Source organism: Salvelinus sp. IW2-2015, linkage group LG32, assembly GCF_002910315.2.
Source record: "Salvelinus sp. IW2-2015 linkage group LG32, ASM291031v2, whole genome shotgun sequence".
In the NCBI taxonomy this organism is placed as follows: Eukaryota; Metazoa; Chordata; class Actinopteri; order Salmoniformes; family Salmonidae; genus Salvelinus; species Salvelinus sp. IW2-2015.
Genome location: NC_036871.1, coordinates 34,547,963 through 34,561,265, shown reverse-complemented (window position 1 = coordinate 34,561,265; position 13,303 = coordinate 34,547,963). Strand labels below are relative to the sequence as shown.

General features: G+C 40.3%; 1 protein-coding gene across 1 annotated transcript; it reads right to left on the bottom strand.

Moving 5' to 3' along the window:
* Positions 1-10,060: 10,060 nt before the first annotated feature.
* LOC111956437 (uncharacterized) lies at positions 10,061-12,160 on the bottom strand. The gene is made up of 3 exons (XM_070436580.1): positions 12,029-12,160; positions 10,538-11,496; positions 10,061-10,248 (listed from the first exon to the last, which is right to left on the bottom strand). The coding sequence occupies exons 2-3, from the start codon at positions 11,487-11,489 to the stop codon at positions 10,061-10,063; spliced, it is 1,140 nt and encodes a 379-aa protein (XP_070292681.1). The 5' UTR covers positions 11,490-11,496; positions 12,029-12,160.
* Positions 12,161-13,303: the final 1,143 nt, after the last annotated feature.

Genomic DNA, 13,303 nt, shown 5'->3' with positions numbered 1-13,303 from the left:
TGATTGAAGACCTGGTAGCTGAGCAATGTTGATGTTATCCATGATTGTGTATTCGATTTATTTGTATTTTTCTGTATTTTATTTTAACTGCTGCTTCTTCTTTCTAAAATGTGTAAATTGAAAACGCAGGGCTCTCTTAAAAGAGACCTTGGTCTCAATGGGACTCCCTGTTGAAATAAAGGTTAAAAAGATATGTATTTTTTTCTGATTGTTTTTGGAAACCTCCTGGTGTCTTTAAACTCAAAATCATATAGCTAAATGGTCCAGTTTATGACCAAATGAAATCAGTTTCAGATGTGTGCCTGGTAGATCAGTTTCAGATGTGTGCCTGGTAGATCAGTTTCAGATGTGTGCCTGGTAGATCAGTTTCAGATGTGTGCCTGGTAAATCAGTTTCAGATGTGTGCCTGGTAGATCAGTTTCAGATGTGTGCCTGGTAGATCGTCATCTGGAAGCTTATACTCAAGATTTAATTGATTATTAAATATATAGGTTTTATTTGATATTAATGGCATTGATATTTCAGTTGATAACTGGGCGGCAGATAGCCTAGTGCTTATGAGTGTTGGGCCAGTAACTGACAGGTCGCTGGTTTGAATCCCTGAGCTGACTGGGTGAAAAATCTGTAGATTTGCCCTTGAGCAAGGCACTTAACTCTAATTGCTCCTGTAAGTTGCGCTGGATACGATTTTAATTGCTAAACTGTGTAAAACAGTCTGTTCTCTATTTTCTCGAGGGAAAATACAATAAAAAGCAGGGAAAACAAAATCATATTGTGCCCCCTTGAACCCTTTAAAGACGGTCTGCGTTTGAGGCTGGGATAATGATAGTCGGTCAGCATAGATTTTTTATAAATCTGTCAGTAACTGAGATTGGTCAGTTTTGAACTTGACACGTCTTCATATTAATGTAATGTGTTTAGTAAGAACTGTCTCACACAGACACACCCGAACGCATGCCATGACTTTTCCTGAGATGTAACGTCTCATCTCCCACACTGAAGGCAGGGTAGGGTCACCACGGTACACAACTTCAACAGTGTGATTTATGCGGTTTCAATGCAACAAGTTAACATATCTTTGTTTAACTTGTTAACAAATCATGACTAGCATATACAGTACTACGTTATTAATTTAGGTTGTTTTCCTCACTGGGTTAGAATTTATATCTGTACAAAATACACATTTTGTGTAATGTAGGTAGAAGGAATAATGTTATAATGAAGAGTGAGTGTAATAAGGGTAGAAGGAAGAGGACCACTTCCTGTAATTAAACTCAGCCCTGAACACTCCTCCATGACGCCTACATAGTGTTGTAAAAAGTACCCAATTGTCATACTTGAGTAAAAGTAAAGATATCTTAATAGAAAATGACTCAAGTAAAAGGGAAAGTCACCCAGTACAATACCACTTGAGTAAAGGTCTAAAAGTATTTGGTTTTAAATATACTTTAAATATAAAAAATAAATTCCTTATATTAARCAAACCAGTTGCCACCATTTTGTAGTTTTTTGGATAGCCAGGGGCACACTCCAACACTGATATAATTTACAAACAAAGCATGTGTGTGTAGTGAGTCCGTCAGATCAGAGACAGTAGGGATAACTAGGGTTGTTCTCTTGAGTATTTATGGATATCAGGGAAAATTTATGGAGTAAAAAATACATTATTTTCTTTAAGAATGTGATGAAGTAAAAGTAAAAGTTGTCAAATATAAATAGTAAAGTACAGATATAATATTTTTACTGAAGTACTTTACACCACTGCGGCTATATAAGAGAAACTCTACATTTTAAGAACAATGGGCATGTAGCAATGGTTAGTGAAATAACACTTCTAATTGTAATAAGGTTTAGAWTTTTTTATGTAATATAAACGGTTAATGTAATAACTTGCCGGAAAACGTAAGAAAATGTTGAACTGTGAACATAATAACGTTTTCTGCTAAATGTAATAAGTTACTACGTTATCCAGTGGATATTATGTCAATAACTTCAACCGTTCATGTAATAACATACCAAAATCAATGTTTTATGTACTACTTCCCTCAATTTCATACCACATACCTCCTTTCACCACCAATTACACACACAGTTAGCCATTGTACAACTGGAACTTGTCATTTTGATGTCACAGTGCCCAACCCCTGACACAGCATACACACAACAGGCTGTGTGTCATGATGAGTAACCTTCTGTTAGCTTCCCAGAGGTAAAGAAGACTACACTTTAGACCGTTTTGTGGTTGTGCCTTCCTCAAGAGCACAACGGCAGATGGCATCTAGAAATAGAYACCGGCAACACTTCAGTTGCCAGTTCACATCCATGAGACCTGTCACGTTCCTGACCTGTTTTCCTTTGTTTTGTATTTGTTTTAGTTGGTCAGGGCGTGAGTTGGGTGGGTTGGTCTAGGTTTGATTTTCTATGTTGGGATTTTGTGTTCGGCCTGGTATGATTCTCAATCAGAGACAGCTGTCAATCGTTGTCCCTGATTGAGAATCATACTTAGGCAGCCTGGGTTTCACCTGTGTTTTGTGGGTGTTTTGTTCCTGTGTCAGTGTTTGGGCCACACAGGACTGTTTCAGGTTAGTCACGTTTGTTGGTTGTTGTATTTTGTAGTGTTTGTTGTTTTCCCATTAAAATATGAATACTTACCAATCCGCATCTTGGTCCGATCCATGCTCCTCCTCGTCTGAGGAGGAGAACGACTACGACAGCCGTTACAAGACCCAGATTTCAAACCAGCAACCCCCAGATGTTAGCCTCCCCTCCAACCTCTAGGCTACAGTACATGCAGCCCCATAGTTCAGCAAGGTAACAAGAGACCCAGGGTGTAACTCTTTAGGTTACTAAACACACAGAACCACCTTCGTTATGCTCCACCACTCATTTCACCACACAGATACCTATCCAGGTCACTGCACCAATTGACAGACTGGTTTCTAGCCTAGGTCTCATGCAGGCCACAAGACTGTGTTACCCTGCTGAGCTTAAGCGTATGCATTAGCTTAGGGAGCTCATACAAGACTTCASGTCTCAGACAAGTTTAACCACACCTACATCACTTTTCAGTTGCCATCCCATACTGCCTTGGTAGGGGGATTTGCAATTGGGTTCAAATTGTATTTGAAATTGATAACATACTTCAAGCATTTGTTTGAGCCTGACCGGAATGCCAGACTGATGGGTTTTACACTTATGGGACTATTCCATAGTTTCCATTGTGCCAGGCAAGCTCAATCATCAAGTACAGCTAGTTAGAGTATTTGAAATATACTATTTACATAAGGTCTGGTTCCAACCCCTACTGCCATTGTGGTGTTTTACAAATGTTCCATCCCATTTCTCCCGGATAGCATGGTATTTCCCTCCAAAACCGTGCCATTCAAAAGCATTATAAAGCATATACAGTGCCTTCGGAAAGTATTCAGACCTTTGACTTTTTCCACATTTGATTAGGTTAGAGCCTTATTCTAAAATGTATTACATAGTTTTTATTCTTCTCATCAATCTGCACACAAAACCCCATAATGATAAAGCAAAAACAGGTTTTTAGAAATGTTTGCAAATGTAAAAAATAGCCTTAGGTCTTCATGGGTATGACGCTACAAGCTTGGCACACCTGTATTTGGGGAGTTTCTCCCATTTTTCTCTGTAGATCCTCTCAAGCTCTGTCAGGTTGGATGGGGAGCGTTGCTGCACAGCTATTTCCAGGTCTCTCCAGAGATGTTCGATCAGGTTCAAGTCCAGGCTCTGGCTGGGTCACTCAAGGACATTGAGACTTATCCCGAAGCCATTCCTGCATTGTCTTGGCTGTGAGCTTAGGGTTGTTGTCCTGTTGGAAGGTGAACGTTCGCCCCAGTCTGAGGTCCTGAGCACTCTGGGGCAGGTTTTCATCAAGGATCTCTCTGTACTTTGCTCCGTTCATCTTTCCCTCGATCCTGACTAGTCTCCCAGTCTCTGCCGCTGAAAAACACCCCTGCAGCATGATGCTGCCACCACCATGCCTCACCGTAGGGATGGTGCCAGGTTTCCTCCAGACGTGGTGCTTGGTATTCAGGCCAAAGACTTCAGTCTTGGTTTCATCAGACCAGAGAATCTTGTTTGTCATGATCTGAGAGTCCTTTAGGTGCCTTTTGGCTAACTCCAATCTGGCTGTCATGTGCCAATTCATGAGAAGTGGCTTCCGTCTGGCCACTCTACCATAAAGGCCTGATTGGTAGWGCGCTGCAGAGATGGTTTCCCATCTGGAAGGTTCTCCCAACTCCACAGAGGAACTCTAGAGCTCTGTCAGAGTGACCATCATATTCTTGGTCACCTACCTGACCAAGGCCCTTCTCCCCCGATCGCTCAGTTTTGCCAGGCTGCCAGCTCTAGGAAGAGGCTTGGTGGTTCTAAACTTCTTCCATTTAAGAATGATGGCCACTGTGTTCTTGGGGACCTTCAATGCTGCACAATTGTTTTTATATCCTTCTAAAGATCTGAGCCTCGACACAATCCTGTCTTGGAGCATGGTTTTTGCTCTGACGTGCACTGTCAACTGTGGGACCTTATTTAGAAGGTGTGTACCTTTCCAAATAATGTCCAAGGAATTGAATTTACCACAGGTGGACTCCAATCAATTTTTAGTAACATCTCAAGGATGATCAATGGAAACAGGATGCACCTGAACTCAATTTCGAGTCTCATAGCAAAGGGTCTGAATACTTATGTAAAAAAATATATATATGTTATGCATTTGCTAAAATTTCTCAAACTGTTTTGGCTTTCTCATTATGGGGTATTGTGTGTCAATTACTGAGGATTTTTTTTTTAAATCCATTTTAAAATAAGTCTTTGGCGTATACAAAATGTGGGAAAAGTCTCTGGATCTGAAGACTTTCCCAAAGGCACTGTAAATATGTCTGGATTTGATTAGAGCTTTGATCAACATGAACATTCAAGCCGGGTGCTATCTGAGCCTGATGAGCCATATATTAAATACATTTAATGAGCCCAAGTCCAAAAAATACCAAATGATTGTGCTGTGTATGATAGGCTACCGCACATTGTGCACAACAGAAAAACATAGATGTAGCTAGCTCTATGCRCTCTTGGGTAAATAAATAAAACTAGTTCCTGTAAGCGATTCTTTTTGAGTATGAACTGTATTACTGTACTGTATTGTATTATACTGTAGCCTATTATATGGGCTGGAAATATTCACATCGTTCGAACCAGGATAAAGCAGAAGAGGGCATGCAATTCTGGTGCATCACATGCGGCCTACAAAGTAACAAGAAGAGGGTAGTGAATTTGATTTTAATTTTGAAATATAAATATTTGATGAATTAGTAAGCTGACGCGTATATAGCCTACCTTTTTATAATATTTACCCTGATCTTATTAGCCTGTACCTCCCCTTTCTCTCTCTATTGTTGCTTCATTCCTTCCTCGCTTTCAACAGTTAAATGAAATACGTTTTGTTGTCCTTATCCTCATCATTATAATGACATCCTTGAATAATATAGGACTGGAATTAGATGCAGAAGGCTTTCACTTCATGAAGTTTGAATGGTTATGGGTCTGAATAAATAACTGCTATAGCCTACCACCATCACGCGTTAACTACCTGTGAGTTATTTTGGCTGATGCATTTAACGTTTAGCAAAAAGGAGCTTGGGTAAATTAGACGTGCATTCATTCTTTATATAACTGCAGCATAGGCTATGCTGCAGAAAATGTAGGCCTACCTGTCACAAGAAAAAACCTTACTATGACGAGATGATAGGTCTATATGCATTGTGAACTGCTCTCCATACTGAGATGGGCTGTCTGTCCCCACCCTGAGAGTTGATTCATCATGAAGAGGCTGTAGAGAACCCATGTTATTTTTGCATTAATACGTGTCGCATATCAGTTTGCAAACAATTTGTAAAAATTGCTCAGTTTTCTGTCACTCATGGGCACGCTACAAGGAGAGCTCAAAAATTCAAACCCCTTGGGTGCTGCCATAGAGTTACATTAGATGTGCCCATCCAAGAAGGCTCAAGGTCATTGGCCACAGATAAAATGACGTCAAATCACGTTATATCTAACGTAGCTTTGATTGGACTGATCTTGTCAACATCATACTTTCAAAATCTTAGCTAGCAATCTAGCAGTCATGATCATGAATCAAGTCAACTATCAACTGGCAAATCCTTTTCAATCCTTGTCATTTGAAGAGAATATTATGAAGAGAAATTATAGATACAAGGTATCATCGGCCATTGGACATTAACATTACACAACAAGATGGAAATTGCAAATAAGTGGTTTGGAAGAAATCAGTGGCTAACTGCAAGAATTGCAAAGCAATCACTAGCCTGCTATTCAGTGGAGTGGGTGTGTGGTCCAGGGGTCTCTTTCCCAAACTTCAAAGAATAAACACTCAAAATTGGCCATGCTGTCAATCCAGCATGACTTTTGCCGAGTTCAAAACAACTGGAAACACGGAACTGGGAAATCTGAGTTTAAGACAAGAAAAAAACAAGCACCGACTAAGAAAATACGTTTTGAACAGTCATCCAACTCGGAGTTCCAAGTCGGGAACTCTGGCCTCTTTCTAGAGCTCCGACCTGATGATCACTGACGTCCTGATTCAGCCTTTCCCCCCCCCCCCCAGTTGTCTTGAAAGCACAATAATCCAGAGAATGCCAGACTTTGATGACCAAGTTTGATGACAAAATTTGCCCACTGCGCCACATTCTTGTTCAAGTGAGCACAGCACAACAAGATGAGTCAAAACATTTCTTGTATGCTGCTGCATAAATTATGTAATATGCCAATATGTATACTGTAGCTAAGAAAGTAATRCTAAGTGTATGTTGTGTAGTAAGCCGCTAATAGCCCATGTGCCTCACCCTAACTATTTGGTCCCTTTTCCCCTCATAATGTAGCCTACTGTTCTGACTTGGTGGTGCACATGTAGCCTATAGCCAGTTTTAGAGATATGCCATCATCGAATATTATAAGAGCCTTTATTTATCCTACGGTTCTGACTTGGTATACAGGGAAATACTGTAAGAATGACCCATGTTCTGAATTCTGTAACTGTACATTTCAAAGTGCTGAACAAATAGTTAGATTGAATACGTCCGTCCTAKCTCGCTCATGAATGTCGTAATCTAAATTACGGATTGCCTCTTATCCATTCGTCATCCCCTTGTGTCATAGTTTGTACATCTCAATTGTCAGTAGAAACCACATTTGTTTTAGCAAGTCAGCCTTATCAACTATGATTTTTTAAAAGGCAGTAAATGAGGCTGAATTAACTGTTTTGCTGCCAGACAAGGCTCCGCTGATAGCCAGGTACAGCAGTGGTAAGATGTTGGGACTCCTGTTGGGACTCTGCTCTTGGGACAGTTTTTTGTAGGCCCTAACAGTTTGTGGGCACCGTTTGTTACAGTTATAGTGCAATTAATGTATTGTTTAGTGTTGTAGTGGCTTTGCTGGCATGTATCTCCGTTTTTTTGTTTTTTTTTCATGATTTTCATGCTAAAATCGCCACTGACATTGCCAATAATTGAACTGTTCCATTTCACATCATGCTGTTCATATAAATAATGTATTATCAATTACCGGTTTCTCACAGTTTTTTAACCTGGGAAAAGGGAGAGGTTTTGGGCGGTAGATGTTGGTAAATCTCGGTAACTGGATTCCCGCCCTTCAACCCCAATATAAACCCTAAATTGCTCATGCTACCTGGGTAATGCTCTGAGGCTTACCCAGCTCTCCCAGACTGTTTCGTGAGCAGTGTGTCAGGGAGAAATATGCATTTTCATTGTACTTATAAACAAAGAGCTATCCGAAGGGACTTTTATTTTGAGAATTCCTTACGAATGGTGTCGAATAAATGTGTAATGAATGATACTGTAACACACAAAGTTGTTATGACTGGTGTCATAAAGGTGTTATGCCTGGTTTCTTAAAGGTGTTATGACTGGTTTCATAATGGTGTTATGACTGGTTTCATAAAGGTGTTATGACTGGTTTCATAAAGGTGTTATTAGATGTCTGGTTTCATAAAGGTGTTATGCCTGGTTTCATAATGGTGTTATGACAGGTTTCATAAAGGTGTTATGCCTGGTTTCATAAGGGGTTATGACTGGTTTCATAAAGGTGTTATGACTGGTTTCATAAAGGTGTTCATAGTACACATGTCAGACGAATAAGGAAAATGTAACGTGTTTGACAATTTGATGTCTCAACGTGTTAATCAACGGTGTTGGTTTTGAAGAAGTCATCAAGAAACAACCACAGTGACAGAGGTTTCCCTGTGCAAGTGTTGCGATCTTATCTTTGCCTTCACCAAAGTCTGTCAAAAGGTTGCCATGCCTAAGGCCAAAAGCATGAATATGAATACATACCAACTCCATAGACACTCATAGAACAAATCGTTTGATACCGTTACATTTATTCCTTTCCAGCCATTCCAATGAGTCTGTCCTCTTATAGTCCTCCTACCAGCCTCCGCTGTTCTAGTTTGAACCCGTTTTTGGTTCCAGGTAGAACCCTTTTGAGATCCATGTAGAACCCTCTGTGGAAAGGGTACTAAATGGACAACTAAAGAGTTCTACCTTGAACCTAAATGGGTTCTTCAAAGGCTTCTCCTACGGGACAGCCGAAGAACCCTTTTAGGTTCAGATGGTGCTTACATATGGAGTTGCCTACTTTAATTCCAATACATGTTATAGACAAAAAAAAAATACATTGTTTATGCTGTGGGTTGTTTAAACGTGTCATGATAAGGTGCTCTCTGGATCAAGGGATTAAAACAATGGGATACAACAGTGTTATAACTCTATACCAGGTATCATCAACTAGATTTAGCAGCTGGACAATTTTTATTTTTGAACGGATGGCCGGCGGGCCTGGAACGTAAGTACTAATCATTTGTAGTCTGCAAATTGACCGCAAGAAGCCCAAACAGATACAATGTTTGACTAAAACATAATCATTTCAAACATTGCTTACATTTGTATACGATCACATGTCCTTTTATTATGCGTGGGGATACTTTGAAACACATTTCTTAAATTAAAATGAACTTGGAGCTGATTTCCTGGTGTTTTTAAAGTAGTTTATGTCCAACAATAAAAATAAATATTTTGGGGCTCAGAACTTGAGGGAGGCAAATAAAACCACCCGCAGGCCAAATTTGGTGCCATTTGGGGAACCCTGCTCTATGCTCTACTCAATGTACTGTTGCTGATTCAAACAATGAAGGCACTCTTGCCAACACAAGAAATTAGGCTCTAATTCAGGCAATTGCAGATAAAATAACCACACTGCTGGATAACTTAGAATGTTTGCAATGTRTACTGAACAAAAAAGTAAATGCAACATGCAACAATTTCAAGGTTTACTGAGTTTGAGTTCATATAAKGARATCAGTCAATTGAAATAAATAAATGAGGCCCTTCCTCTGGATTTCACATGACTGGGCAGGGGTGCAGCTATGGGTGGGTCTGGGACGGCATAATCCCACCCACATGGGAGCCAGGCCAACCAACTGGGGACCCTAAAGGGATTTATTACAGACAGAAATTACTGTTTACTGTTTATTCTCTATGTTGGTTGGGGCGTGACTAGGGTTTGTCATCTAGGTGATTAATGGTTTATGTTGGCCTGGTATGGTTCCCAATCAGAGACAGCTGTTTACCGTTGTCTCTGATTGGGGATCATATTTAGGTAGCCATTTTCCCCATTGTGATTCGTGGGATCTTGTCTACAGTTAGTTGCCTGTGTGCACACCAGTAGCGTCACGTTTCGTTTGTGCTTTATTGTTTTGTTCGGTGAGTTTCGATTYATTAAAATATGTGGAACTCTACCCACGCTGCGCCTTGGTCCAATCATTATGATGACYGTGACAAGAAGGGATTTTTGGGAACAGAYTCTCTTTTACACTTCACACAGATGAACAATTACAATGAATCTAAATGAAAAGCAGGGTACATAAATGTTAAACATTAACAAAAGCAATTACACAAGCAGTTATAAATGAAAATATCATCAACATGTTTAATGTCATCAGGTGAGCTCACCCCTGGACAAGTCTCTCCCAGGGTGGACTGCGTGCCTTTTCACCCCCAGATTTCTCCAGTATGAATCTGGCCTGGACCCCAGGAGACATGGTCATACTAGACTTGTACACATAGACATCATACTCAGGTATTTCTTCAAACGTGAGCGGCTTTTCCTCAGAGACTTTACAGCCCATTGCCAGGTCTTATGATCCAGGTGCCTTCAGAAGAGTAGAACCCAACCAGGAGTTATTAAACATTTTCTTCCAGGCAGTGAAGGATTTCTTTACGTACAGCGAGCGCAGGCCTTTCCATCCTTTACGAAGAGCTGCAGACTGGCGTCATAGTCATATATCAACAGAATCTCTCTGTTGGCATCATGAAACTCAGAACTCCTACATATCTCATCCCAATAGTGGCAAATACACACAAGATCATTACCTTCTTGTGAGCCTGACCTGGAGACCAGGGTAAGGGTACTGAGGTGTTTATACCTCCCGAGGCTTGGCCCGACCGATGATCTGTCCAGCTCCTCTTACTGTCACTGTTATTGTTCCTGATGAAGAACCACATTACACCCTGGTCTAATAGCCTCTTGGGGATCCCACTCCAGATGATCCTGGCTTTTCCTCTATCTGTGGTTTTCACCTCAAGCTTAATCAATGATTTATGGTCCTCCCCTCTGGGGTTATCCATGCCACTCTGGGGTTGAGATGTTAAACGAAGAGCTTGCTCCTTAAATAAGATATTGGGACGTGTAAAGTACAATACAAGAGCCAGAAGAAGTACCAGACCAGGTGCCCCCCCCCCCCAGATTTTTTCCAGTTCTTGCAGACTGTTGTGGTTGATCTCTACATGATATGTTTGTGGAATATCATTTAGGTTAATGTTTGATAGATTTTGGATTTGTCTAAGGAGGCTGACATTGACACGGTATGTCTTGATTGGATCATAGCTTGTTCCTCTGTTTCCATTTCGTGGATAGTGCTGTGTGACATAGACCTCGTCCACAATGTGCTGATTGGACTCTTCCTCCCTAACTCTGAGTACGACCCTGTCCCTGTTGTTCTCAAATATTTGAGTTACATAAACAGGAAGTGCCATAGCGCCATTGTTCCTGGTATTGCGATAAATATTCCCTAGTGAGTAGTATCTTTCATGGCGACTGGACAGAATAGGTAATGGATGGGGATTATCAGCGTTTCCATAGAAATGAATGCCATAGTCTCCCCTGGCTGGGTTGAAATTGAGTCTCATGTTGCCGTTGTTGTCAATGTGAATGTTGTTGGCTAGCCAGTGGAGCAGCATGAGGCCGTGCCGAGGAGAGGTGTGACCAAACTCTTTGTCCCTGAGATCATCTATTGAATTAAGGGTTCCTTTTATAGCGCATACTGATGCCAGAGACAGACACAGGATGAAGCAACCCAGGAATCCCCTTCCAACCATGGCCAGCCTGTGACAAAACAAATATTGTGTCAACATTTGCACATTTATTAAATAAATTAATAAACAAATAAATACATCTGTAACTTATTTCTAGTGCTCGGCAATATGTTAAAAGTTTTAGGACCCCCCCCCAAAAACATCAGAAAATATCTGACAAACTTTCATTTTGAAGTTAACTGTCACTTTATCGGACCTATGTCCCAATAATGTAATATGATGTAATAAGTCCTCACATTACACTGTATGTATAGTCTGTATCAGTAGCTTATTTCTTGTGTTTGGAAATAGGTTTAACGTTTTAGGACTCCCAAAAAAACACTAGGTCTGAAAATGTTAGCACTAAAAATGTCAGAAGATATCTGACAAACTTTTATTTTGGAGTGAACTGTAACTATATCAGACCAAAATGTCCCAATATGTACGATGAGGTTTTCCAAAATAACATTTGGAAACTTGTTAACACAATCAATACTGTAATATGATGTATTAAGTCCTCACATCAAAATATAACACGAGTCCCAATAAAAAATCTCTCTCACCTTCTTGTGCAGCCTACCACCAGAATCTAGTCTTGACYGTGTTTGTTTCTCTCTTTTCTGTCAACAGATCCCAGGTTTGAAACGGACTAAAAGGTGCTTCTTGTAGACTACATACACATAACCAGTACACAGGGCTGAAAAAGTAATGGGCGGGGTCTGTCAGATACACAATGCAGATTCAAAATAAKGGTCAGCAAAACATCACTGACCTCATTTGGTTACAGTAAAATTAGTAACAGTACTGTTATTTAGGTTACTTATCCAGTCCAAATAAATCTTTAACATTTGACAGTACCTCATTTGACCCTTCAGAGAATACTGACAAAATAAAGTGTATTTCAAATGAGTCAGGATTTTCCTCTTGCTTAGATAGACAGACAGGGCCCAGCCCAGCACACCCCATTTCCTTCCTCTCTTATCTCCCATTGCACATGGAGTGTGTGGTGCTCTACTGAGAACAGAAGTCGTTYCCTCAATATTATCTCATTGTTAATAAAGTTATTTAACTGACATGTCGCATGACTATGCTACATGATACTGACATTTTAGGGTTATGGTGTCTGTATGTGACCTTATTTTCCTTTCCCAGTGCAGCACATTGTGAYRGCCCTGAATTTGTCTGAACGTCTCAGTGCTTCCTCTCTCTGTTCGCCATTTTATGGTCAGCACGCAGTTATTGCACCTTGCAGTGGTCAGGTGTTCTTGCGAGCCACTTTAAAGTTTACCGTCAATGTTRGCACACTAGAACTCTATTGTGTAGAGGTGTATAGAYTGCAGCTGTATTCTGCTACAGTAATTTATGTTCTCATATACTGCATTATCCTTCTAGTTATATGTAGCCTATTACATACAGCATATGATTTTAAGTCAGTATTCTATTCACATCTGTGTGAAGCCTTATTTCATTACGTTTATCATTGCATACTGTAGTAACCTCATCTGATTAAGCCTTTATACTGCATGCATTTTATAGCAATAATCSCATATGATTGTGWCCTATAATATGTTCCTTACTATTCCTTGTAGAACCACACCCTWCAGGTGTTCATTAAMGAACCCTAAAGAGTACCTGTGTGGTTCATGGTGGTGAGGTGACAAGTCAATAAAGACGACATCCAAACTGGTCTAGCCGGCAGCCTTGTAGTGATTCAATATCCAACCCATATATACCTAGCTTAGCTATCACAACACAGGTGTAACCCTGCCCTATGTTACAGACAGACAGACTCACTCATTTAATCACTCACTCACCCACCCAACCCTGTCCCTCTCGAC